Below are 26,961 nucleotides of genomic sequence, written 5' to 3' on the forward strand. Positions count from 1 at the left end.
TGCACATCTACGAAATTGTGGGTACCCATACAAGCATGTGAATTAGTGAACTTTGTTCAAAATGACTTCTTTTTACACATTGTCTTACATTTGGAAGGCAGAAATGTATAGAACGTCAATTGGTAATAACGCTTTTTTTACTATTCGGTGTTCCCCTAAGGCTCTCAATAAAAATGGTACCTCACTTGTGTGAGTAGGCCTAGTGCCTGCGAAAGGAAACGGCCCAAAACACAACGTGTACACATCACATTTTTCCAGTGAAACCAGACCCTTTTTCACAATGTGTCTAGCTGTGCATTTTGGACCCTGGCTCAGCCGGCGCCTAAGGAAACCTAGCAAACTTATACATTTTTTAAAACTAGACACCAGGGAAATCCAGGATGTGATGACACCAGTGGCTCTCACCATGTTCTGTTACCCAGAATCCCTTGCAAACCTCAAATTTGGTCAAAGAAACACCATTTTCTTCACATTTCTGTAATGGAAAGTTCTGAAATCTAAAGGGATGGACAAACCTCCACCCACCCAACATTCCCCCAAGTCTCCCGATAAAAATGGTACCTCACTTGTGTGGGTAGGCATTGTGCCCGCGACAGGAAATGGCCTAAAATGCAGCGCGGACACATCACATTTTTTGAGTGAAAACTGACCCTTTTCTTGCAATGTGCCCAACTGTGGATTTTGGACTCTAGCTCAGCAGGCATCTTGGGAATCCTAGCAAACCTGTAATTTTTTTAAAACTAGACACCCAGGGGAATCCAGGATGGGGTGACTTGGGTGGCTCTCATCAGGTTCTGTTACCCAGAATCCCTTGCAAACCTCAAATGTAGTAAACAAAATTTGAAAAACACTTTTTCCTTGTATCTCTGTGAAGGAGCGTTTTGGCATCTGCTGAGAGGCACAAACTGCCACCCACCCAGCATTCCCCTAAGTCTCCCGATAAAAATGGTACCGTAACCAGAACCTTGTGAGAGCCACACAATTCACTCTTTGGGTTTTACATTGAGCACTGTACACGTTTGGGGAACCCCAGGACTCTGTGCACGGTATTACCACCTAGTGGCAATATCGTATACATTGCCAGCGACACCGGCCTAGTATCCCTCACAAACCATGATGCATTTTCATAATTTTTGGTGCAGAAAGTTAATCTTTTTATTCCGAAAGGGTCTTTGGCGAAAAATTAATAATTCTTGTCCTGCTTTCTGGGGGGGTGTCTAAAACAAGAATTTCATCTAGTATTAGACCTCAAGAATACAAGGATGTGGGTCTAAAAGGTAAAATTTTGAATGCCCATAAAAAGTAGGCTTCGATGACAGTAGAACACAAAGGTTATAAAGCATATTGTTTCAAGGACGGTGTCTTCTGCACATGGAAAATGCATTCAACTTTGGGTATTGAACCCTCAAGATACCGCCCACTTGGTTAGCCCCAACTGGTCTCCCAGTCAGAGCCTGTCCACTAGTAAGGGAACCCCTAGATTCTTTACACAGTATATCAGATTATGATATATCACAAACTCACCCGGACATCTGGGGTCCATACCTTCTCATTCTTTTTAATGCCATCATAGGAGGTATGCCAATCCCCGGGTCATGGCTGGGGGCAGAGATTGTACCAATCCACAAGAAGGGATCTACTCTGCTCCCCGCCAATTACAGGCCCATAAGCCTAATTGACGTCCCCCAAAAGCTTTTTGCGCGCCTCATTCTAAACCATCTCACAGATTGGGTCGAGGACAATGACATCATGAGCCCCCTTCAGGCTGGCTTCAGGAAGAACACGTCGACCATGGACCAAATTTTCCGCCTCCTTCTCCTATATTGGAAGACGGTCACGCTAGAGGGCGGACGTTTGTACATGGTCTTCGTGGACCTGAGGTCAGCCTTTGACCTCGTCCCCAGAGGCAAGCTATGGGAGGTTCTGGAAAAGCTAGGAGTACCCCCCCACCTTCTTAGTATCATCATCAGGTTGCACGAGAACAACTTTGCACAAGTAAGGTGTGGGAGGGATGGTAAGCTCTCGGGCAAATTCCCGGTCCGTCGTGGCGTCAGACAGGGCTGTGTCCTGGCCCGACCCTGTTCTGTCTGTACATCAACAGCGTCATTCAACATCTTGACGCTGTTAAAGACAATGACGCCCCGCTTCTGGCAGGCAGGAGGGTCCCGGCAATAATGTTTGCCGACGATACCCTCCTGCTTTCCAAATCCCCAATGGGGATCCAGAGGATTGTGGACGGTTTTGGCATTTTTTGTCGTCAGCATGGGTTGGAGGTGAACACGGGAAAAACCAAGTTCATGATTTTCAACCCCCCCACCAAAACCAGACCCAACCCTACACTGGGGGATACCACTCTGGAGAGGGTCTCGACCTTTATATATCTGGGGGTATCACTGCAAGAAAATTTATCATGGGACTCCCAGGTAGCGAGATCTAGGCTGAAACTCTCCCAGCTATCGGGCGCACTCCTGAAGGTGGCCAACAAGTCCACCTTTAAGCCTGTAAGCCCGGCCCTGGAAACTTACAGGTCCCAAGCGAAGGCAGCAGCCTCTTATGGCAGTGAGCTGTGGGGACATAAAGCAGGCAAGGTCATGGCAGGGGTGGAAAATTGTTTTCTCAGGCGTTTACTTGCTCTCCCGCAAGGTACGCCACTCCTCCCCTTAAGACTCGACCTGGGCCTTCCCTCTATTGCCGAGGATCTTCTGTCGAAGCCTGTGAAGTTCTGGCATCGGATCTGGACCACCGAGGAACTGCATCACTATAGACAGGACCTCATTCACGTCATGAGGCTGAATACCAACAGCAAAATTCCCTGGCTGGCATTTATCAAGTCGGAACTGTTTAGCTTGAATTTGCCAGACCTATGGGATGACCCAGCTCAGGGCTGCCAAAGGATCTCGCGAAAAACCCTTACCCAGCTGTATAAGAATAAACACCTTGCTGCCATGGTTAATGCTCATGATAGTGGCACCCTGACGGGACGTTTTTTAGAATCCAAAAATTCTTATGTATTTGAACCTTTTATGGATTTTATTTTTCCTCTTTTAGCGAGGAAATTGTTCCTGCAATGGAGGTTTGGTACACTCCCTACCAAAGTTTTTACCTACAAATGGTCTGCAGGGGGTGACAAACTCTGCCCATGCTGTAAAGCCCACGACGAAGATGATCTGCACATAATGTTTGGTTGTCATGCTTACCGGAGCCCGAGGAGGCGCTGGATAGCACCTTTGTGCCGGAATGTGGGCTTTAGGAAGTACCCACAGGCCTACAGGGTTATGAAGACCAACACTCTGGGCCATATTGTGTTTGCGGTTTCAAAATTTTTAATGGCAGCATGGATAATAAGGAAGAAAATGTCCCCCTGATTTACATTACTTTGCATCGTGTACCTTATGCAGGCCTAGCAGGACCTCTTTTATTGTATATACTGTGTTTTAAATGTATGTATTGCTTTTTATTGCATCTTTTATGGCCCATGTGGCCGAAATAAAGAATTTTTGGAATTGGAATTGGAATTGGATATATCACAAAAGAGCCAGCTTCCTACACTCTGGCTCTTTGTGATCATTCATGTGTGTTACATAGTGTTCTACCTTGGTAGGGTCTCTTGTCCTCCTAAATTCATCTGATTTTCTTATTAATCAAACTATTTTGTTGCCATTCTTCTTTCCAAAATGCATCCTCCCCAGGTAGGAGGTCTATTGTTGTTCTGAATGCTTAAGGGCCCTAAAATACAACCTTTCTAGAATTAATTAGTCTAATTGATAACCAGTTGACAGTCTCGCGAGAAATTGTGTGCATTCAAACCTTTATAGGCCTCTTTCTTGAAAGCATGAAACACAAAAGAGTAATGATAGAAATATTTCAAAAGCCCAAATAGTTATTCCACCCCTCACTCCAAAGACCCCGCCCAATTACAAGATATTATTACATGCTTCAGAACTATCTGGCTCTGATGGGAGTTAAACTCAGATTAGTATGTGTTAGAACCGGGGGTCTCTAGTTGGCAGAGGTAAGTACCTTAGACCAAGTAGGGGGACCCTTGCTTCTAGTCAGGGTGAAGGAATGACCCTCTGAGATAACCCCTGCTCACCCTCTAGGTAGCATGGCGCGAGCAGTCTAGGCTAAACAGAGGCAATGTGGATAACATTTGCACTTAACACAACAATAATCCCCAATCCACCACAAACTGAGACCACACAGGTAAGTATATATAAAATATAACTTTATCTAGTTTCAGCAAGGTAAATCAAGCAGTTGCACGATAAACACTTCATTAGAAAAATGTTGCACTTAATTCTTAATGGATGCACTTATTAGGAAGTTCTTATAAAAAGCAAATAGTCTCTAGTCTCTTTAACCAGTAGTTAAAAATATGGCCACTGATTCATAAACAAAGCGCTCTCCAAACGAGCAGGGTAAACAATGCCAGCGTTAAAAATAAGCCACAACAACAAGCCCATGGCGTCAGGAACTCTAAGCGCTTCCTGCGCGTCTCACCCGGATGCTGGGGGAAGGGGGACTCCTTTCCCCGTGCTCGGTGTTGTTTTGGGCCCCCAGGCGCACCTCGTGGGTGAACGCTCACTAGCGCTCTTGGTCCGTCAGAGAGCAGCGGGGAGCAGAGACGGCAGGCCCGGGGCTGGAGCACTCGGCAAGATCCCTCGGCGAGGTCTGGTCCGTCTTCCCCGGTCCCGGCGGTGATCCCGGTGATCTCTCGGCTCCTCGGCAGCTTCAGTTGAGGCAGCCAATCCCGTCGCGGCCCTTCAGACGAGCCCCCCTTACACCCGGGAGTCAGCCACTGGCAGTGCGGCTCCCGGGACGGCTTGTCGTGACGCTTCCGAGCCAATCACGGCACAAGGACGCTGGTGACGCCGCGCCGCGCCGCACGGGCCAATCCCGTCGCGGCGTTGGTGAGGGGGCTCGGCTCCTTCGGCCAATGGGAGCGCGGCGGCTTCGGTCTTCGGCCCCGCAGCTCCTGGTCACGAACAGCAGCTTCTAGGGGTGATCCTGGCCCCAGGCCACGAGGGTGACTTGGCGGCAAAGGGTTTTCAAGGGCGCTGGTCACGGATAGACCCCCCCTCTCGACCTCCCCACCACGTTGGAGCGGATTCCACGAGGGGAGGCGCCACAGGCCTCCGACCCTCCCTGGTAATGTGCCGATGAGCACACCGATCCCTTCCTCACGCTCCGCAGTCAGTACCACACGCCTCGGGTCACAACAGCACGATTTTGCAGCTGTTTTCTGGCAAAGCTTTAGGAACCTTTAGCCCTGGGTTCCCAACAGGAGGCCAGCTCTTCTCAGGCCCTTGGAGATTCAGTGGTAGACACAGCACACAGCAGAGTCTTGGCAGTTTCAAGCAGGCAGGGTCACAGCACACAGCAAAGTCCCTTTCTCCTCCTTAGCTTCCAGAAGGACAGCAGAACAGGTCAGCCCTTAGAGCACACAGCCTAGCAATCTTCCTTTAGTTCTCCAGCCGTCCTCCTTGCAGCCGAGGTTCCTTCTTGCTTGTAGAATTTCAGAATCTAAACTTCTGTAGTCAGGGGTCCTTTCCTTATACCCCTCAATGTCTTTGAAGTCCTTTGAAGTCTTTGTGCATGGAGGCCCTTGGCCCAGTCTAAACCAGTTCTGGGGGTTGCGGAGCACTGAGGTGTCTCTGGTTTTCTTCTCCCTGTCAGCTTCAGGGCCAGAGGTGTCAGTTGACCATCAGGAGGGAGCTAGCATGGGGGAGGTAGGCAGGCACAGCCCAGCACTTATCAGGCCTTTCTTCCTCCCACCTCCCGGGCAGCAGATGTGCCCTTTCATCCCCGGGCTGGCTCCGACCCTCTCCTCCGGGGGCTCTGCAGCCCCCCTGTCACACCCAGGCATTCCACAAACCCAGGCACACAGAAAGGTTTGGACAAGAGAACAGCCACTTTCTAAAAGTGCTATTCTCCATTACAGGATTTAAAAACACCCTTCACTAAAAGATGTGTCATTAAATTCTGAGTTCAGGGATATCTTTCACTTATGTCCCATCTTGTTCCTATGGGAAGATATGCTGGTATCACATGGGCCCAGCCTCCTCCATGTTACTCTATGGAGCAAGATAGCCTTACAGCAGTGAGCCCATAAAATGGCTGCAGCCCACTACCAGAGCATGTGACCTGCACTAGTACATGCTCTACCTTATCCATACACTGCACCCTGCCCAGGGGGGTACCTTGAGCTTTCCATAGGGGTGACTGATGTGCACAGACAGGGAAGGGTTAGGCCCAGCCAGTGGAGACACTGGCCAGGGGGACAGGCAGTCTCTGACTGCACACAGGCCCTGCGTTGGCAGGCCTGAGTCACCATTTTAAAGCTACTCATGTGGGTGGCGCAATCTGCGCTGCAGGCCCACTAGTAGCATCTGTCATCACCAGCCCTGGCACACACAGTGCACTTTACTAGGGACTCCATGGTGATACAAATATGCCAATCAGGTATATTCAATTAATATGACAATTTACAGAGGGAGCACTTACACTCTGACACTGATCAGCAGTGGCAGAGTGTCCAAAGCATCTAAATCAGCAAAAACGAAATCCAGCACAGCATCAAAACACATGAGTCAGAGGCAAAAAGATGGGGGAAGAACCACGCCAAAAGGTGTCAGGTCTAACAGTATGGCACTACTTATCATCATAGTGTCCTCTAATGATGACTTGTTTATCTGCTTCTGTTGGACTTGATCTTCAGCATGACCGAAACCATTAGTACAGGGATTATGATTTGTATCCTGCAGGGTGGAAGACAAAATCAGCGATAACATTAATTCCTCAAATCATGACACGTTCATTTTCCTGCCACCAGAAAAGCAACCCCAAAGTAGTATATTACTAGTATATATATGCAATCAAATCATTTTTAAGCTGCTCATCTGTATCTAAACTTCAGAGGTCTTCATGGTACTAGTAGGAAGAAAACCACTCCTACTACATTCAATACGGTGCACAATGGTGTGGGACAGTATTCTAAAACAATTCAAGTAAGTTTAGACTGACGTTGGTAAATAATCAGTCACAAATGTAATCAAGCATTCATATGTAAAAATAGGTATTTCAATGGGGCCATCCGGGTGTTCGTGTATATATGTACTTTGAGAATTTTCATTTTACTGCTAATGCATCAACAACAGGAGCCTCATTGTTATGTCAGTCGTGACAGAATTGTCGACGTCACCTAGTGTGTAAAATTATGCTCATGGTTTTAGTGGCAAGTGCACCGTGTAACAATTCCGGTTGTGAATTCAGATATTCAGTTCTTCTGTTTTGCTTCCCATATTAGGGTTGAGTAGCCATATTTAAGGTTTATTACACAAAACAAGAGCGCATTTTTTAATATGGTCTGTCTGTCACGAAATACAGTGTTGCCTCAGTGACCATGTTTTGTTTATTAGATGCTTATACAGATTTTGTTTTTGAAAAAGGTGTCTCATGTTCCCACATGTAGGCAGGGATTTTCTAATATGTATTCTTTCATTAAAAAAAAAGCATGACGGAGAACTAACACTGTACAACCCCTAAGGCCCCCTGTCCCCTACCATTAGGCCATTTTCAGTTTCTTCAGTCAGAGTGTAAGGGAGGCGCCATATTAGCTTTTACTCTGGTTCTCTGTTCCTATTCTAGAATATTTTTCTAGGTTTAATTGTTATAAACCTAAGTCACATCTGTTATGTCTATGATGGTCTTCTATGCATTTTCCTAAATTAAAGCATCAAAGAGCTTAATTTGTCCTCTGTCTGACTGCAGCCTTTTATGCTGGGAAAGGTAGCGGAGAGCAACTCTTTGAGGTAAATCCTAGTACGAAGAATATTTCAGAGTTGAGGATGCGTGACGACGGATGAGCACCTTCTGTGGAATGCACATTTGTAGTTACTGTAGAATAAAAGTTTCCTACATCAAGGGAGGGCATAATTGCTTTGAAAATATACTTTGCCCATACCTGCTGCAGATACTGTTCCTCCAGTTGGCTGAGCAGAGGCCTCCACGGCTGTTAAACCCTTCTGCCCCTGCAACAAACTGAACAAGAGGCTCGGATGGTGGTGGTGTTGTGGCTGCCTTTGTAATGATGCATTTTATTGTACACCGGGGTTTGGATCCTTATATTTGTTTGAGAAGATCATTTTGAAAGGCTCATTTGTGTTTATTTTGTCTTTCAGCTCTGCTACACTGACATACTCTTGACTGAGCAAGAGGTAAGCATGCTTTCATCATCTCAGTTCCTAGAATGTGATTACCTTCTGATGCCTCAGACTAGGACAGTGAAGTAGCTCACACCGGACCCCATTCTCCAGTTCCTTCCATCTTTTGTCACTCGCCTTTCTCGGTCAATTCCCCATTACTTCATATTATTATTGGGTTGGGCTCCTTGGCTTGGAGCAGGACCTCTCTCCAAACTGGACCGCAGGATAGAAAGTGAATTGATGGCCAAATTAAAATTTGCAAGAACTGTAGAAAGATGTTACACATTTATAACCACAGGCAAATGGGTAAATTAAAGGAAATTGTGATGTGGGGTATCTGCCCTGTGCCCCTTGCACCAAAACTTGGTTGCAAGGTTTGATTGTCAATCCTCTTAGATTGGCATCATCCACTTGTCTGTCTCTTGGAATAGTGTACGACTGCCCACTGACCCCAGCTATGTTTATTTTTATAGTCTCAAGCAATGACCAATGCAGTGTGTGATGTTTTAAATGGCAGATTTCACCTACTCCTTGTCTCGCTTTTTCTTAGAGAGGAGTCGGCATGAAGAGTACGCCAGTGACGATGGTGCTGCCAGACACTAAAGACAAATCCTATCTCTTCAACATCATGGACACCCCAGGTATGTGTTGCTAAGCCTTACTCCTCTTTGAACTGAACATATTCGCTTCCAGCAAGACTTCTGCTTTATAGTTCTATTACATTTTCTATTACTGCTTGTACTATTCAGTGAACCTATGCCTAACTGTTCTTTCCTTACTTGGACATTAAATTAAATGCTTTTGACATACAATCCACAAATGTGCATTTCTTAGGTGAGATTCTAGCCATTTATACATGACTGGTTCTTGGATTATCATGCACAAAACTCTCCTTTTACTTTTTACAGGTCATGTAAACTTTTCTGACGAGATCACAGCTGGGTTCCGGATCTCAGATGGTGTGGTGCTATTTATCGATGCAGCTGAGGGGGTAATGATTTACTTCTACTCTTCTTTCTAAAATGTAGGTAATTTAGAGCCCTGGAAACCGCTTTTTCTTGTTCGGCCCCCAGGCAATAATAAGTGTATTTTATTTTCCACGGATTTTCTCTTGATCTAATTTTCCTTCTTCCAGAATGTGTAATTTCCACAGTTGGTTGAACATAGAATATTACCCTATGTAAAACGGCTTCTCCTACTCTCCAGTTCTGGAGTTGCAATTTATTTATTTATTTACAAAGTTTTGTATAGCATGGACGTGACCCTAGTGGGTGTCAGAGCGCTTTACATGACATGGAATAGTGTAACATTTGGACTGAGAAAAGAAAAAAAAAACAGGAAATACATGCGTGAGAACCAAACAAATCATAAAGTAAAATAGTATAACACAGATTGGTCTTTAATAAAGACAGAAATAGAAGGGAACAATCCCCATAGGAGTTTGCTGGCTATACATTTGCAATGCGGCCTTTAAATATTGTCTTGAGGTAAAAACTTTGCCAGTAGAAAAGATTTGGCTTCTTACAATACAAAATATTTTTATTGTTGAATTAATAAAAATCCTTACAATAAGAAAGGTAAGATTAACCAGTGTTTGCAACGCAGGTTACATTATAAAAAACAAGAAGATAACAGTTTAAAAAAGAGTTAAAACTAGAGCTCTTCTCGAAACCCGCCCCCTCTTACAGGATAAGGATTTATAGAGTGGGCAGGGGTTCACTAGCAAAGAAGGTAGGGGCAAGGCAATATGTAAAATGATCATTGGGAGGCCTGTAGCTGCTTTCTAATTTCCATCATAAATTTGAGACCCCGACAGGTCAGGATTGGAGATGAACCTCCAAGCCAGAAAATAACGGCCTGGCGACATGTTCTTATTTTCAGGTTATTCATTATGTCCCGTATAAAGCGTCTTCTAGATATCATAAGGGATGGACATACACAAAACAAATGAACTACAGATTCAGTATGATATCCGCAGAGTCGACATTTTGGGCAATCATCTTGGGGTTTCCAGGAAGGTAGTAAATCCTTCGATTCGTGAAGGCCCATACGGAGGTTGATAAGGTATTTTTTTAAATAGTGGCTAAAATGGGTTGCCAAATAGGCCTGAGGTTGTTGGAGTGAGTAAGAAGTAATGACTGACCAGGCATGACGTCGATGCGACAGTGTTTGTTTGTCTTCTAGAACAGACTTCCTTTTAGCAATAGAATTTACTATTTTGCAGAAACTGGCTTGATCAACTTTTTTATTCCATGTGACTTGCAGATCAAAGTCCACAAGGCATTTCTCCAAATGAATGGCCCAGGGCTGAGTGGGATCTGTATTAATTGCTTGCCAACAAAGATTATTTAGAGTGTCTGGGTCGGCGGCGCGAAGTTTGTGGCAGGATTTAACAAATGTTGACTTGGCCCTGAAGATTTGATTCTGAAGCCCGAATTCTAATCTCACCTGCGCTGGTGAGGAGCATTTAGGCAGTTTGAATACTTCTTTATAAATTTTGTTTTGTAGAGTATTTAGTAGACCAATCTCCCCTCCAAGCCATGTTACCAGCCCATACGATAATGTGGGTAAAACCTGAGCGGCCATTACTTTTAAAAGATGGATATAATTTGGACCATCCAGTTTTTGCAAGAGACGCCTGTATCCATAGATTAACGTCTGGGACTTAGCTTTTAACACCGCAGAGTGTTGTTTTTTTTAATTATCTTTGCCGATGGTGACCCCCAGATACCGATAGTGCGGGTGTTCCCCTATTGCAAGGTGGTTACTTGTCCAATTGTATTTAATTGATTTTCGCTCTACAAGACATATTACTTTTGTTTTGTCTCTATTAAGTTCCAGATGTTCTTCGTCTAAGTAGAGTTGTAGAGCATTTATCAACCTTTGCAGCCCGATTGGAGTTTGGCTTAAAAGGACAATGTCATCTGCAAACTGGATAATTGGCATTGGGGTGTTGCAGAGATTCGGAGCATGACTTACAACTTGACCAAGTTTTTTCCCTAGATCTGCGAGGTATAGATTAAATAAGCAAGGAGCCAGGACACAGCCCTGTTTCAGTCCGTCTTCAGTTGGAATTTTTGACGTGAGACTTGTGCCCTGTCCTTGTTTGACCCTTGCCCAAGTGTCCGTGTAGAGGAGCATTAGAGAGTTGAGAAGGTTTGTTGACAGCCCCCACTTCTTGAGTTTTGCCCAAAGTCTCCCCCTACTAACCCGGTCAAAGGCGGCTCTGATGTCGATAAAGCAGCCATATAACCGGCTGTTCTTCGTTTTGGCTCTTTCTATCAGGAGTGCTAGGGCTGTGAGATTTGTTGTTGTCCCTGTCCCTTTTCGAAAACCTGTTTGATAACTGGGGATTAGATTGTTATTATCCACCCATTTCTGTATTTCCTCCAGAATGCAGGATGCGTATAGTTTGGCTTCCACGTCTATCAAGGATATTAAACGATAGTTTTGTGGCAGTCTCCTGTCCCCCTTTTTAAAAATGGGGTGGATGATATTACCATTCCATGATGGAGGCTGCTGCTTACGGGCAAAAACTTGGTTAAACAGGGCAGACAGCTGGAGGGCCCAAAAATCAGCGTTATATTTAAATACTGCATTAGGAAGACCGTTGGGTCCTGGTGCCCCTTCTGTTTTAAGTTTATTAATAAACCTTTTGACTCTGTCGCTGGAAAATGAGTCAGACTGTATCGGCAGGTCATTGAGCCTTCCTATATCTCGGTTATTTGTAGAATTTTCTACTGCTCCTTTCAGATGGATTGAATTTGTGGTGGGATTAGAGCAACAATAATTTTCAGAAAGAGATTCGTCCATTTTGAAATAGAGCTTTTTGACATGGTCTTCCCAGCTTTGTTTGCTAATGCCGGGATCCTGGGATATTACTTCTGCGTTGTTTAATTTGTTAATAATACCCCAGAAGTCCCTTGTGTTGCGCTTCTTACTGGCTACTAGCAATTTCGCCCACATTTCTTCCTTCTGTTTGTTCTTGGCTTTCCACACCATTTTACGATACTTTTTTCTCATACTCCTAACAAGGGAGTAGGTTAGTGAGGAGCGCTCGATGTTACTCCTTATTGCCTTCCGTTGCACCTGGGCTAATTTTCTCTTTTCCTGTCTTAGTTTATTATTAAACCATGGTTCCCGTAAAACTAGTGGGACTTGATGCGAGGCAAGGGGTACCGAGTGTTGAATGGACAGGTTCTCTAACAGATTTTCCCAAGTTGAAACCGGATCTTCTTTTTGTTCATTTTCGTGTAGAACAAAGAAGGCGCTTGTGGTTTTGTAGATGGCTTTGGTTCCGCTACCCCTCCAATGCAGTCTTCGTAAATTGAATTTCTCTGTATGAGCAGAGAGAGCAGTTAGTTGGGCAGACTCCGGCACCCCTAAGTTGATCCAAATAATTTGAGGAAAGTGGTCACTTTCAGATCGCATTACTATTTCAAAGCCCTCCATTAAGTCGATCAGTTTGTTACTGACTAAGGTAAAGTCGATCGTTGACAAAACCTTGCCACTCATGTATGTGGGAGCTGTTGTCAATCCGCCTACTGTTTCAGACTTTAAGATAGTTAATCCCAACATAGTCAGTTGTTTTTAGATTGAGGAGTTGGGCACAGCCCGGGTGTTTTGTCTAAGGATGTGAGTATGTAAATCGTCCTCATTTAGATTTAAATTAAAGTCGCCTGATAGAATCAGCAAACTTTGGGAATTTGATTTCTGGAGTGTTTTTATAAGTTCAGCAAGCACGGCCAGTTTCTCTTTTTTTTTCATTCGATCAGGGTGAATGTAAATGTTTATTAATAACAATTGGTGGCAGGGTTTTATAGAGATTTTGGTTACCTGCACCCAGTTTAGTCCCACGTCCAGTTGTTCCGGCTCCCAATTGTATTTCTGCGAGATGTAAGTGGATAACCCACCACTGGGGTGCCCAAACTTGGATGTTCTCTCGGCAAGGATGTGATATTCGGTGAAGCCAGGAATGGCGGGGTATACCAGATTCCAGGTCTCTTGTAGTAGTAGAATGTCATGTTTGTTAAAAAACAATTGAGTATCACTGTCTTGATCCATACTACTAAATCCATGAATATTCCAACTGCAGATGCCTATTTTAGGCATTTTGACCCCGTCCTTGAATACAAGATTTGGCCGTGTACTTTGATTTAAAAGTTCATTTTTCTTAGGTATACTTTTGATTTAAGGTTAACGGGATCCATGACCAGTCCTGGGTTTGGGACCCGCCTGAACAAGATTGCGTTTGGAATATATCATTACCACAGTTCTCTTGGGCTAGTGTAGCCGAGAGGGCACCATGAAGACACGAGGTTTGCTTATGGTTAGTTCTGTCCTCACTGCTTGTATTCTGCAAACATTTTACAAGCGGGAAGGGATATCTCTTGCGTGTATGTTGTGTAATGATAATTCCCCAGTGTTCGAATGATCCTTTGTTTTCAAAGATTCTTGCGGCTATCTCCTTGGTTGCCCAGGTTGTAACCGAAACTTCGATGTTGTATGATCTGTTTTTTGGCCGAACACAACTGAGACAAGGTCTTGAGAGGTTATACCTCTAAGCTCGGGAACAAGTCCAAATAATTTCAGTAAGTTTCCTCTGTTTAGAATGTCATGCAAGCCATTTGACTCATATTCGGGGGTGAATGTTAGCATTGGTTCTAGATCTGGTATCAAGTTTTTCAATAATTCTTGAGAGCATGTGATAGAGTGATTGGGGTTACTCACTGGATGCTTTTTTGATTTTTTTGGTCACGTTTTGTGTTGAACCCTTGTCGCTGGAACCCCTTGCGGGAGAAAGGGTTAATGGTGGCTTATGGTTGTTTTTGGGTTCAATAACCGGATGTGATTGCACTATACAATTGCGGTTTTGCCCGTTTTTGGTTATTAAAATCGGGGTGATGTTCCTGGTTTGTGTTGCATTATTCCCGCTTGGGCCATTATTTTTTGTTTGGTACACTGCTTGTCATTCCCGATTTTGGTTATTTTGATCGGGGTCAAATCGTGTACTGAGTGGGTGTGGATTTGGCCAATTCCTCGTTGGGTCCTACATGATGTTGTGGCTCCTTTTAGGTTGATTGTTAGTTGCTCCGAGGGACATGTTTTTTCGAGCGGATCACTCCCAGCTATTGGTCTATTTACTTGTACGGGAGTCTGATTAGCATTTGGAGTCGGAGTAAAGGTTTTCACCAATGATGTTGTTTCCGAGGCGAGTTGCGAGGGTGATTTTATGTCGGTACGAGCAGTCAGTGCTTTCCGAGTCTTGCTCAGTCCTTCTGAGGAAGGTTGACCTGTGCCGCGGGACTGTGCCCCCAGTTTGGAGGTTTTCGTTGAAGTTTTTGCCTGGATGAGGGATTGTCCTTCCGATAAAATAGTGACAGTGTTGGAAGAGGTGTTTTCTGATCGATTTGCTCTTGGCCGATTGATCGAAGTTTTTGAAAAGAAGTCGATGGTGATCCCTTGTTTGCCTTTTAATTTGGACCTAGCTTTCCTTGCTCTTTTCCTTTGTTTTTTTGTAGGGTTGTCGGGGGGTGGCTGTTCATGATCGGCCGTACCTTTGAGCGAATGGACGATCGAGGAAGATTTATTCTGCGACTTTCGGTGGGGTGGCGGGCAAGGATCCCCATTCCCGTCTGGACTCTCGCATAATGAAGATTGAAGGGTTGGAGCACTTGGTTTGCCCGTGTTATAATTTTCTCCCGATGGAACTAGATTTATCATCTGGTTGTTTCCTTTTTTTACTGCTCCCAGAATATCTTTGAGTATTGCAGAGAGTGTGGCCAGTTTCTCTATAATACGCCCACAGTCGCAACTGGACAATGGGCTTGTAAGGCCTTTGTCAGTTAGAGCCTGTTTTGCCTGGGCAGTATCCGAGGATTGTTTGCTTGTCAAGAGAGTGATGAGTGTGTCCGTTTTAGAACTGATTTGTGCAATATGGTCTGCAATGACGTTTATCAAGTCTATTTGGACCTCCATCTTATCGGATTGGTAGTTGAGAGCCTTTATAGCTTGGTCCAAAGTGCTAATCAGAGTGTTCCCCCAGGACCCAGAAGGCGCTTCGCTGGAGCTGATCTTAATCTGCTCCTCCCGTTGGGAGATCGAACTTGTCGAAGAAATTGATATAGGAGACTGTATTGATTTTTTTGGTAGATGCTGCGAGTTCCCGATGTGTCGTCGATTAAGATTCTATCAGTCGTGCTAGAGGCAACCACATTTTGGGGCGTAGACGCCACTGGATTTAGATTTTGTTCCTCGGCCAGTTGGTCGTAGACCAAATTTAGATCTAGATTGAGCTTTTGCGACTGATGGCTTGGGGCCGTGACCAGTGTCGCATTGACCAAATTAGGAAGAGTAAATCCAGTCGAGTGGTCAATCTGGTCATCTTGCCTTGTAGGCCTCTGGATTGGTTGTGTTTTTAAACGTCCATCCCCGTGATTGGTTTTGGCCTTATTGTGATCAAGAGCATGGTTGTTATCGCCCATTATCGATTTATTATTGAAATCATTGAATAAGATTTCTAAAGAGTCCTGACCAGGAGAAATGGGCGAGGGCAGAACAGGTTTTTTACCCGGGCTTGTTTGATTTGCTTTTGGAGAGCTACAATTATGAATCATTGCCTGTACAAGATCTGTTTTTTTTGTGAGAGACTTGAATGGTTGCTCAATTAGTGGAACCGGTTTAGATTGGATGAAAGAGTCTGAAGTTTGGTTTAAGGCCGTTGATGAATTGCCACAATTTGGGGTTCCTGGGTGGCTGGAGTTTGTCTTCTTGGCCGGTTGGATGGGACTTGGTAGGTTCCTGAATTCCCTCGTTGTTGCCAACATTGCCGATACAGGGTCTTTTAAAAAGAAAAATTTGTTGATCTTTTGCTGGTTTCCTTGTAACCGGCTGGGGCTGACCGGGGGTGAGGGCGGACGTACTGTCTTGCTTGTCTCCTCTCCGTCGCACATCCCCTCCTGCAGAACGACTAGGGGCGAAGTTGCTTGAGCTTGTTTTGATGCGTCTGACTTCTTGGTCTTTTTGCTGCGTGATGCTTTGTTTGTTGTAGCCTGTCGTTTGGTACCTGAACGCATGTTTGTCCTCCACTGTAATATGTCGGAATTGGAGCTGGAGAAAAAGCTGAATGGCCTGCTGGTTAGGGCAAGAATGGGCCGAGGTGGGGCACTGAGGGGGGCAGTTGGTTCGGACGAGCGGTGCACTCAGGGGTTGCCTTGAGCCAAAACCGACCTAGTCAGCTTGGCCTGGGCTGCCCCCCCGGGCTCTTACTTAGCGGCTGCCTCTAACGGCAACCGCGCTCGTGCTTTGACCCTACCCTACCCTGCCCTTCACTTCCACTTGCTTGCTTGCCTCTCAGCCTCTCGAAGGCAGGCAGGCCAAGAAAGGTTCGAAAAAAGGTCCAAAAAGGTCCAAGAAAGGTCCAAGAGGGGGAGGGTTTCCCGGATGGGGGCGGCAGGGCGTTGCTAATACTGGCCCTGGCCCTAGAACACAGCAAAGCAGCCAGCTGTAGCAAGCAACAAGCTGCCAGGTGAAGCGCGATAGCCAACTTACTGGGATGCCTCCTGCAAATTACCGGACACCAAACGCCAAACGGTGGGCTCCTCGCCCCTTGAACTCACCGACCACACCGACCACACCTCTCCTCGGTGGCTCTGAGCTGGCCGGAGCGTCCGGACGTTGTGCAGGGGCAGGAGCAAGGTCCAAGGTCTTGGCTTCTCGGCCTCCCGTCTGCGCAGCTGAAGGAGAGCTGAAAATCAAAGTGCGGGGGGGGGCTTGGGCCTGGGCTGAGGCTAAATACCCCCGAGAAACACAGAGAAGCCTCTCACTGCAGCTCCCACCGCGGCTCCTGCTCGCTCGGCGTCTGTGTCTGTCTGCTCTGCTTCTTTGAACATAGGTGAACATCCAGTGATAGAGAGTTCCATATCTTGGGTGCGATAGCCGAGAATGCTCTCACACCCGTTCTGTTTTTGTGAGTTTCTTGGGGTTTTAGAAGCATGGTGAGCGCACTTCTTGAGGATCTGCTGCCCCCTGATTTTTCTAGCTTTTGAGATGTAATGCCTTATGCAGGCAATTTTCAGCCTGATTCTTGCCTCGTACGGTAGCCAGTTTAATGTTTTTAGATCCGGTGAGATGTGTGTTTCTTTTTATTCTAAGGACCAGTCTGGCTGCAGCGTTGAGGGATACTCTTAGAGGGGCCAATTTGTAACGAGGTAAGCCACACAGTGTGGGTAATACTAGGGCTTAGACTGCTTGTTTGAGGTCTTCTTGTGGTAAAAAGGGTTTAAGTTTCCACAGAATGCTTAGTTGGTAATTCGCTCATTTGGTGACTGCGCTGATGTGATCCTGCATATTTAGGTGTTTGTCTAATGTGATAGCCATTGATCTAGCGGAGTCTATTATGTGGGGAGGGCATTTGAGAGCTGAAAGATGTTTCAACCAAAGATCAATCTTGGTGCTGTAGTTCGGAGGGAAGATGAGTAGAAATTCAGTTTTGGCAGCGTTGAGTTTGAGATGGTTAACCGAGAGCCATAGGTGTGTGTTTTGTAAGATGGAATTGAGGGATATAATGTCTTCTGGGGAGGAGATTTTGAGATACAGCTGAGTGTTCATCAGCGTACGTATGATATTGGATATTAGAAGATTTTAGGAGGTAAGCCAGTGGTTCAAGGAATACGTTAAATGGAATGGGTGAAATAGCAGAACCTTGAGGAACACCAAGCGTGAGCCCTTGGGACTTAGAGAGAGATTGATTCATTTTGACTCTTGGGGATCTGTTTTGGAGGAAGGAAGCAAACCATTGTAATACGATACCTGATGGGCCCATCCTTTGTTCCAGTAAGTTCAATAGATTATCATTTTTGACGGTATCAAAGGCGGCTGATAAATAAAGCAGGATCAGAAGGCATGATTCATTTTGATCCAGCATTTTTAGTATGTCATCTATTATATGAGTTAGTGCAGATTCGGTGCTGTGATCTTGACGGAAGCCTGATTGGTGTTGGTCGAGGAGTTGACGGAAGCCTGATTGGTATTGGTCGAGGAGTTGATATTTGTCTATGTGGTTACACAGTTGACTGAACACATTTTTCTAAGAGCTTTGCTAAAGTAGAGATGTTGGAGATGGGTCGGTAGTTGTTGTGATCAGAGCCGTCTGCCATCTATTTTTTTTTTTTTTATGGGAGTTATTTGTCCTACATTTAGGCAGTCTGGGATTGAGAACGAGCTGAGCAGACGCATTTTAGCACCCTATAGAAATGTGTTAGGAGCTCCTCAGTCTCAGCTCCTTACTGTATTTTTTTAAGAATTAACATCCGAAAGCCACATTTAAAAAATAATAGTGCCACTCTTGAAATATTGAACAGGGAGCAATCTAATCTGATCACTTTCCTGAGATGTTTAATGTATATGTAAGTATATTGTTTTGTGTGAAAGAGTATCTGATCAGCAACTTCAGTGTTTTATATGTATTTTAGCCACCCCTGCATTGTTTTTCATTTATTTCGGGCCCTATTTAGTTGTTATAAAAATTGATGTTACGAATCTCTAAGCCTATATATTTGCATCATTTTAGATCACATTAGTGTGTTCATTGTGCACACTGCTCTTTGCTATTCCTATTGTATCATTTTAGACCTTATATTATATCAATCGTTCAAAAGCTTCTTTTAAACTCTGAACATCAGTTTTTAGGTCTCGCCCTGCGATTGCAGGCCAAAGGCCTGCTGTCGCAGAGCGAGACTATTGCAATCATTCTCGCTTTCAAGGACTGAAAGGGAGAGGACAAGAGACTGGCACGCGCACGCACGCAGCAGCCTGCAGCAGCCTGCCGGGATCAGGTCGCGCGCGTCAACAGCGCTCTGATTCCGGCAGGTTGTTCACAACACATGCAAACACACATACAGCCCCCCCCCACCGAGCATACACACACACACACACACGCACGCACACACATACACAGAGAACCCCCCCCCCCCCCTTACACACACATCCCCTACCTTGTCTCGGCGTCTTCACGCTCCCTTAGCCCCGCTCCTCTGGTGCGCGTGCACCACTGGTTTCGATTCCCGTCGTTGGCTCCTCTGTGGTGCGCGCACCACAGGTTTCTATTCAGTGTTTATTTCAACAGCCAATCAGGAGGCAGAACTCCTTGAAGACATGCTCCCTCTCTGGTCCGCCATCATTTTAACTGCACGCTGCGTCGTGCACCCCAGCAAAAACGGCAGCATGGGCCAATCACCTTTGTTGCTTTGCTTATTATTTCCGTAGGCAGCTTTTGGTTATGCAGCCCGCGTCACGTCACTTACAGAGACACCCGTGCGAGTACTTTAAACGTGACTTGTTTTAGAATGCTGGGACTTGCTGTCTTTTTTAATAACCCAGTATTAAACCCGGACTACAAGTCTAGGAATACAACAGGAATGCCCTAACTAGTCCCGCATTAAGAGTGGAAACTTCGCAGCTATGCATAAATATATTTAAAAAAATGCTCCTAAGGTGAGTTGGTATGTTAACATGGGTAGGGCTATAACGCCAGATGACGCCTTTAGCAGAGATGGCAAACCAAGGAAGTTGCGGGCAGAAAACGAGTTGCAACCCTAATGTGTTTATATAAGTCATGTGCCCGTAGCAAAGCGTGATCATTGCCCCTATTTACTGCGTGTGTGCTAGCGAACAATGGTGTAACCCACAGAAGATTGGCCACAGCAACAACCCCAGCATGAGTTACAGGACTTAAACGTTTTCTTCATCTTCCTCACCGGCAGTACGGACTTGCCGCGGTGGCCCGCAAACATACCGCTCCTTCTAGCAGAAGACTGCGAGAAGCTCCATAACTCCTCGGATTCTGTCTCCCTCCTGACTGAAGTACCCCTGGCACAGCATTTACCTGCTGCACGCCCGCCCGCCTTCCGTCCGCTCACTGGCTCTCCACTGGATATCTCTGCCTGTTCCTCTCAGGGAGTCGGAGTACGGGCCTCAGGCAGCTGGGGCAGATCCCTGCGACCCATGTGAAAGTGACGGGTGCCTTTGACTTCCGCCGGGAAGAGCGGAGCCACTCGGGCTCTACCCTGCGTCACCTGCCGTGCCGCTTCCAGCGCTGCTCTCTCGGTGCACTGCGTTCCTGCTTCCAAAGTGACGCCGAATTTTGTGGTCGTTGTCAGGCGCGTAACACCCATTGGGCTCACGGGCTTTGCGGGCTGGCGACCATCTAATTGCAGCGCACCCGACTACTTAACAGGTCTTTAAAAGACCATGTACTTGTAAATTAGGCTTTTATTGTGTTTTCACCCCGTTATTTCAGTCACACTATCTATGGTTGGAAGAATAAACCCCCACCCCTCCCCGAAATATTTGTCTCTAGTTGCCCGCCTGGTCGTTGTGTACCCAGGGAAGACACTTTGGGAATGAACCTCTCCTGCCCTTGCAACTCGGACCACGCAGTGCGCGAACAACCACTACTACAATCTGTGACCCCTATGTGATACGGAACAGGACAAGCTTTCTACTCCGCATGTATGAGTCTTTCTCATACATACCAACTCTGGAAAAGCAATATTTGGGGGCAGGGGGAGATTAATTTTCCCCGTTAACTTGCAATAACAAGCATTTGCAATGCAATCGGTCTCGCTTTTGTGAGAGTTTAAGCTATTAGCATTGTAAATGACAATGCATTTTATTTATGTTTTAAAAACCAAATCATAAATAAAAGCCATTGTCATTTACAATGCCAATAGCTCAAACTTGTGTGTAAATGCGGACCTATTGCATTGCAAATGCTTGTTTGGTATTGCTAAAATGCAGTATCTGTAGTCTTAACAGAAAGGATCATTTCGTCTGCACTACTTAGTTTGCTTAAAAAAAAAATGGCAAGCGATGTAATCCTTCTAGTTTAATGTGCCTCAAGGTACCAGGCCTCTCTGCTCCTACATGCCTAATATTTAACTTATTTAAGCCCACATTATATAGTTCTAGCATCGTTTGTGTTACGATGAATGTTTTGCTTTGGAAAATCCCTCTCATGCGCAGTGTTGTCTGAATTCTGGTGGAAAACGGACTTCCATTTAAAAATAGATCAAGTTCATTGGGTGTTCTCTTTTGCGGATGGGATCATATTTCTTTCCTCCCTCTAATTCTCCTAATAGTAAACTTGGAATAGGTGCGTATTTAAAGTTGACAGATTTTGTTGGTGATATATTGATGATTTTGTACTTCTGCATTTTAAAAAAATTATTGACACTGTTGAATTGCTCTCTTTCCATATCTCTACATAAGACCTATGAGTAGGTTACAGTAAAATAATGTATTTTTGCTTCAGACCTATTTTGAAAGAGATCGTGTGAGAAAGTGCCTGGTTTTGCATGGTTAGCCACCACTTTGCGCCTGGTTTTGATGTGGTTTCAATTGAGGTGCACAGAGTCCCCGCCATCCAGGACCTCTGTGCCATTTCTCCAATTGGTACTTCTGGTTTTATGTGGTAGATTAAATTAATAGTTGGGTATGATGCTTGGTGGCATAGGGGGAGTTCATGCATTGGTTGGCACTATTAATAGAGGAGCTACTGAATATTAGGTATTGTTGGGTTGCAGGGGTATGATTTTTGAAAGAGAAGTTGTGATCTTTGAAATGAGGTGTGGGCAATTTACAGAGATAAAGTAGTGAAGATTAAGGCAAACATCCATGTAGCTTAGAGTGGGCTATGTTCTTAGATATATGGCATGCAGAGGATGGAAAGGAAGAAGACAGTCATTCGAAAGAAAAAGGAGAGTCGAGAATTAAAAATTTGAAGTCCAAATCAGTTACCATACAGAGGTTTTAGGAATATTGTGGAAGCTATTTGAGACTGCAGGTAAAGCTGTTGAAAGAAATAACATTATTTGTATGTGTTGCAATGTCATTGTAGGCCATGAGAACACCAGTGCACGCACACACGCAACCATCACCAGTGGGTAAATAGCATTAAAATGAGTATGGTTTAATCTTCCCATAAAATCCAGCGGAATGAAAACATGATTGTTTTACTTTAAATGTTTGTGCTAGAGATATACCTCCCCTTTCCCTTTTAGTGATCAAAGTAGGGTGAAGAACAGTCCGTTTTAATGAATTTGTGTTAAGAAATGCTTCTCAGGGCAGGTAGTAGCACTGGGGCTGTGTCTACTCTGGAGCACCCACAACGTAGGCAAAATGAAGTGTTATATTTTGCATCTTATTTTCATTCACCCTTTCTGTAGCAGGAATCAGACACATTAAAGGAAAGGCCCTGTCTAGAAACCTCCTCACCTAAATAGTAGAAATTGCCACCCCAGCACTCGCACTATGTACCAAACATTCAGTGCTCAGGGAAACGAGTAATCAGCAGCCCCTTCCAAACAAGGTTGCAGTGTACTGTCTCCCCTCTCTTGTTTCCCCCATGCGGTGTACCTTCGGTTTATGTTAAGCTCAGTGTACACTATGTTAATATCACAAGCAGACCTAGTTTCAGTGCTTGGAACTGTACATTTGAAAAAACATTTGTGTTGTAGCAGGGAGGTCACAGACATGCACACAGACATGGAACAGCACTCTTCAGGGTCAGACAGACCCCACATTACAGAAACATAGGTGTATTGATGGGCGAAGGCACATGTGGTTGGGGCACCTGTTCTGGCTTTGTTAATTTGTAATTGTAACATGTGTGTTAAGCGCTCTGTCAGCAACAAGGCCATCTTGGAGATAAAACCGGTAACTGGTTAATAAAACAGGGAGGCAGGCTAGGTGCAGTCTGCAAATCAGATAGATTTGGTGTAGGAAGGTAGAATATTATGTGTTATGGTTGTGAGACTGTACCTATTAATAATGTGTCAATCTCTGTCCTGTTCAGCTATGTTTCTTTAAGAGCGCCCATAGCTCTGTCCTGGGTAGCAGCGGTGGAGAGCAGTCAAACATAAATATAGGAACAAGGTAAAACATTTAGAAATACCAAAACAACAGGTAAGTAAAAAAGCACAACCTAGTACAAATCCGACATCAATTTATAAAAATAGTGTATTCTTGGCTTTATATAGACAATAACACAGCAAAAATCTATTGAGGAAAACTGGAGATAGGACTTCTCAAAGGTAAGTAAAATACTTTAACTTTAATCTTTTAGATGTAATAAATTGTTGCAAATAGTTGGTAGCCAAGTGTCTAAAACACCGTTTAGATTCCTGTTGGACCAGCCACAACAGGCTGGGGCTTGTCAGAGGAACCAATTAGGTTCAGGGCGTCGTGGTCTAGCCAAGAAGTGGTTCTGATGCTGGGAATGAAGGATGCTGTAGAGGTGCTGAAGAGATGGTGTGAGTTTTCTTGGGCCCACCCTGGCATCCAGGAACTGGTCTCTCGGTTGCAGCAGGTTTAGCAGTTACTTACAGTTAAGCAAATCATTTTCTTTGGGGGACCAGAGTCCACCTTAACTTTGCCAATGGGTCTCACAGGCCTGGGGACACCTCTTGAAGGTCTGGACTCAGTCTCTCAGCAGGCTCTTCATTGACCAGCAGTGGGCAACTGTTCCTGACTGCTGGGTTTTCGACAGGTGCAAGTTTCTTTAGCTTTTAGTGGCCCTGCAGCTTAACAGGCAGCTAGCCACCTAGCCCTCAGTCACTTCTTCCACCCTGGCACCAGTGATACTCTGTTCCATTTGTATGCGCAGTCCTCTTTGCAGGTGCAGTCCAGTTTTTGGTACAGCCGCTCTTTGTTGGGTCCAGGGAGCAGTATGGCATACCTTCTTCTCTCTTCCTTCCATTTCAGTAGGGATCTGAGGACTGCCATTTTTATGCCATATTTTTGTTATTGGGAAGGAAGGACTCACTAGCCAGTGGGGAGATTGTTACCATGCAGCAACCCTTCCCACTTGGCCACCAAATAATCCCAGGATAGCTTCTCTACCCAAATCTGAGATGTCGGAACCCTTCCGCTCTGCGGGTCAGAGCACTGGCCACACCCCTGGGGTGTATCCAGTATGATGAGCTACTCTTGGATATTCGGTTCTGCAATAGGTGTTCCTTCTCTGGAAGAGATGGCTGCCTGTGTGCCTACACAAAGGAGTGGGCATGTGAAAGTGTGATCATCATTTGCTTCACTGAGGCGTTGGCCTCTTTGCAGTAGGGACGTCTGGGGCCACCCTCCAGTAGCAATCTTGCTGGAGGTCAATTGTCCTCCCACCAGTAAGTTTCTTTGTTCCCTGTTTTTAGGAGCACTTCACACTTCCAAGGAGGGGTGCAACATGTTGTCTCTGGGGTCAACTGCTGCAGATACAGATACCTTAAAGTAATATCCTTAGTGGTCGCAAATAGAAGTTAGCACTTAGCGCAGTGGCTAGTGAAACTCCATGTTAGCCAGTGGGACCTCCGAACTGCATCGCAATTTTGTGTTTTCACTGTCCAGGCAAGTTAAACACAAAAGTAACATGCCCTTTTTGTATATTTTGACGGCCTTCCGTAGATATGGCCTTAATATTAACAAGCATTGGCGTAGCCAATCGATCTCGCCTTTGGGCCCTTATGAGAGTTTAGTCATGCAGCACATACCCCGAGAATAATAATTTTACAATAAGAGTATGGGTGGGACTAGGGGGCAGCAACTGGAGTGAGAAGTGATCAGCACCTGGAGGCTGACAGAGGGCATCCACGGGAAGAGGGAGGGAGACGGGAAAAAGCAGCTCTCTTCAGTGGCAAGAATCACAAAATGTTAAGCCGACACAGAGTAACACAAAAAAGGGCCAACAGCAAATATCCAGTCGCCAGAATCACAGAATGTTAAGCCAACAGCAAACCAGCCAAGGAACGACAATTTTTATTACAAACTATCGCCCTGGACAATATCTAGTAAAACATAAATCCTTAAAGCCAGACTGGAATGAAACTAACCTACACACTAATTTCTAGCCAGGGAGATGGGAATTGGAAAACTGGTAAAGCGCTTGGTTAGTGCATTTTACGTCTTTTGTGGTCATTTGTAATCCCGCTGCATACATGCGCATTATCAGTGCCTAGAAATGAGTAAAGAGGCACGGTCTGCTTTGTTAATGATGATGCAGTTGATTTTTACAGTGCTCCAAATGGCACTCCTACTGTTTCTACATTCTATAATTAGCAGCTGTTGTGTTATCGTGCGCTTAAATGATAAAACGAAGTAACATTAGTGCAAGCTGCAAATTTATTCATCTGGGTTCCTTCAATCCATATAGCTGACGAGGTGTAGAAAAAGAACCTCTGCTCATTGAGCTCTGCAGCTTTCTCGACTGCAGTGTGTAGGAGCGCAAGTATTTCTAACTATCCGTGCAAGAAAACGTACTGTATGTTTTAGGGGTCTGCGCCTGTGTGAGTTATAAATCGTATTCTGGGCATGACACAGCCAAGAGCAGTCTGGCGTGGAAATTGTGCTTAGACGTGTGTTTGCAGCCAGCATCCTTCTTCTAAATTGTCTGCTAGAAAGCTCCCGGCCCTTCCCTAAAGAATGCCGTCCCTCAAGGTATGTGTCTGATGCGTAGCGAAGAGACCGGGTTGCTCGGGTTAGAAGTGATGTGCCTGCCGCGTGCCCTCGAGTGCAGCGTTTCAAATGATGAGGACGAGGAAAAGTAAGCCACGTAATAAAAAAACATTTTCATTCATTAATAGCTAATAAATGGCACGCACTTGGAATCACTTTCTCGCCCAAGCATAAATAATGTCTACTGCTTTTTCCTCTATCCTGCAGATTGTACTCTGAAACAAATTTGTAAACAACATTTTGTTGGGGGAATAACGGGTGTTGCACAACACATATTGTCACAACAACAATTTTTGTCTTCAACATTTCAAGCAGGTATTATATCTATATTTTTCCTATTTAGAAAAAGTGGCACTGGAGTGTGCTTTCGCTTAACACGTGTTATGTGCTGTAGACCAAAATACAAGCAAATCTGCTGAAAAGGAATATGTTCCCTGTTCCATCAAATACAGCCCTATTTATGTATTTATTTGTATTATTATTACAAGGGCTATAGAATAAATGTACAACTTGCATTTACACAATTATATATGTACATGTACACATCCGGAAACGCTGTGATGCTTCCATAGTGTAAGGTCGGCCCCTCAAAGTGGAAATCACACACTGTCACAGTGGCCAACCTCAGATAAAAAAAAATGCTCCAAAAACTCCCTGCGTGGACATTTTGCTTTCAGTAGTGCTGGTCAGTTCTAAATACAGAACTTGGCCTCTGACACTTAAACCTGTTGTCCCCTGTCTGAGCAAGGCTTATCCCCATGTGGACATCACAGTTCAAAGTAACTCTCGAGAAGCATGACTGGTAGGATGTAACTTTTGCTGGCTTATTTATTTTTTTATTCCTTTGTAATGTGTTTTCTAGCACCTAAAGAACTTGCCCAAAATTTTAAGTTTTCAGAACGCCATAATGTGCTCAGAACTATTGTGCATTAAGGTGTGCGATGTAATTCGCATGTCTCTAGAGCTACTCTTTGCATAACTTTTAATAGCCTTTGTATTTGACACTGCAGCCATTAGGCCATACTACATTTTTAGTTTGGCACTAAGAGACCGTAATATCATCATTGTTAGAGTAACTAATACTCACCTTTTTAATTTGTATGCACAATATATTTAACCATTTAAACATTGAAATCTTAAAGTGCAATTTGCACAGGGTAATCTTCTACAGTACTAAATATTATTGAATTTTCACAGTGATATTATTCAACATAATAAAGAGCATGATAATGCAAAAATGATTTTAGTTCAATTA

The 26,961-nt window shown here is 44.8% G+C and overlaps 1 protein-coding gene across 2 annotated transcripts in view; it reads left to right on the plus strand.

Moving 5' to 3' along the window:
* Positions 1 to 26,961, plus strand: part of EFTUD2 (elongation factor Tu GTP binding domain containing 2) — a 283,894-nt gene that overhangs the window by 46,613 nt on the left and 210,320 nt on the right. For both annotated transcript variants that reach the window (XM_078645140.1, XM_078645139.1), the window contains exons 7-9: positions 8,181 to 8,216; positions 8,755 to 8,845; positions 9,113 to 9,195. In XM_078645140.1, the coding sequence (XP_078501266.1) occupies positions 8,181 to 8,216; positions 8,755 to 8,845; positions 9,113 to 9,195 (210 nt within the window). The remainder of the gene's footprint in view (positions 1 to 8,180; positions 8,217 to 8,754; positions 8,846 to 9,112; positions 9,196 to 26,961) is intronic.

Source organism: Lissotriton helveticus, chromosome 5_1 (genome assembly GCF_964261635.1).
Source record: "Lissotriton helveticus chromosome 5_1, aLisHel1.1, whole genome shotgun sequence".
Classification (NCBI taxonomy): Eukaryota; Metazoa; Chordata; class Amphibia; order Caudata; family Salamandridae; genus Lissotriton; species Lissotriton helveticus.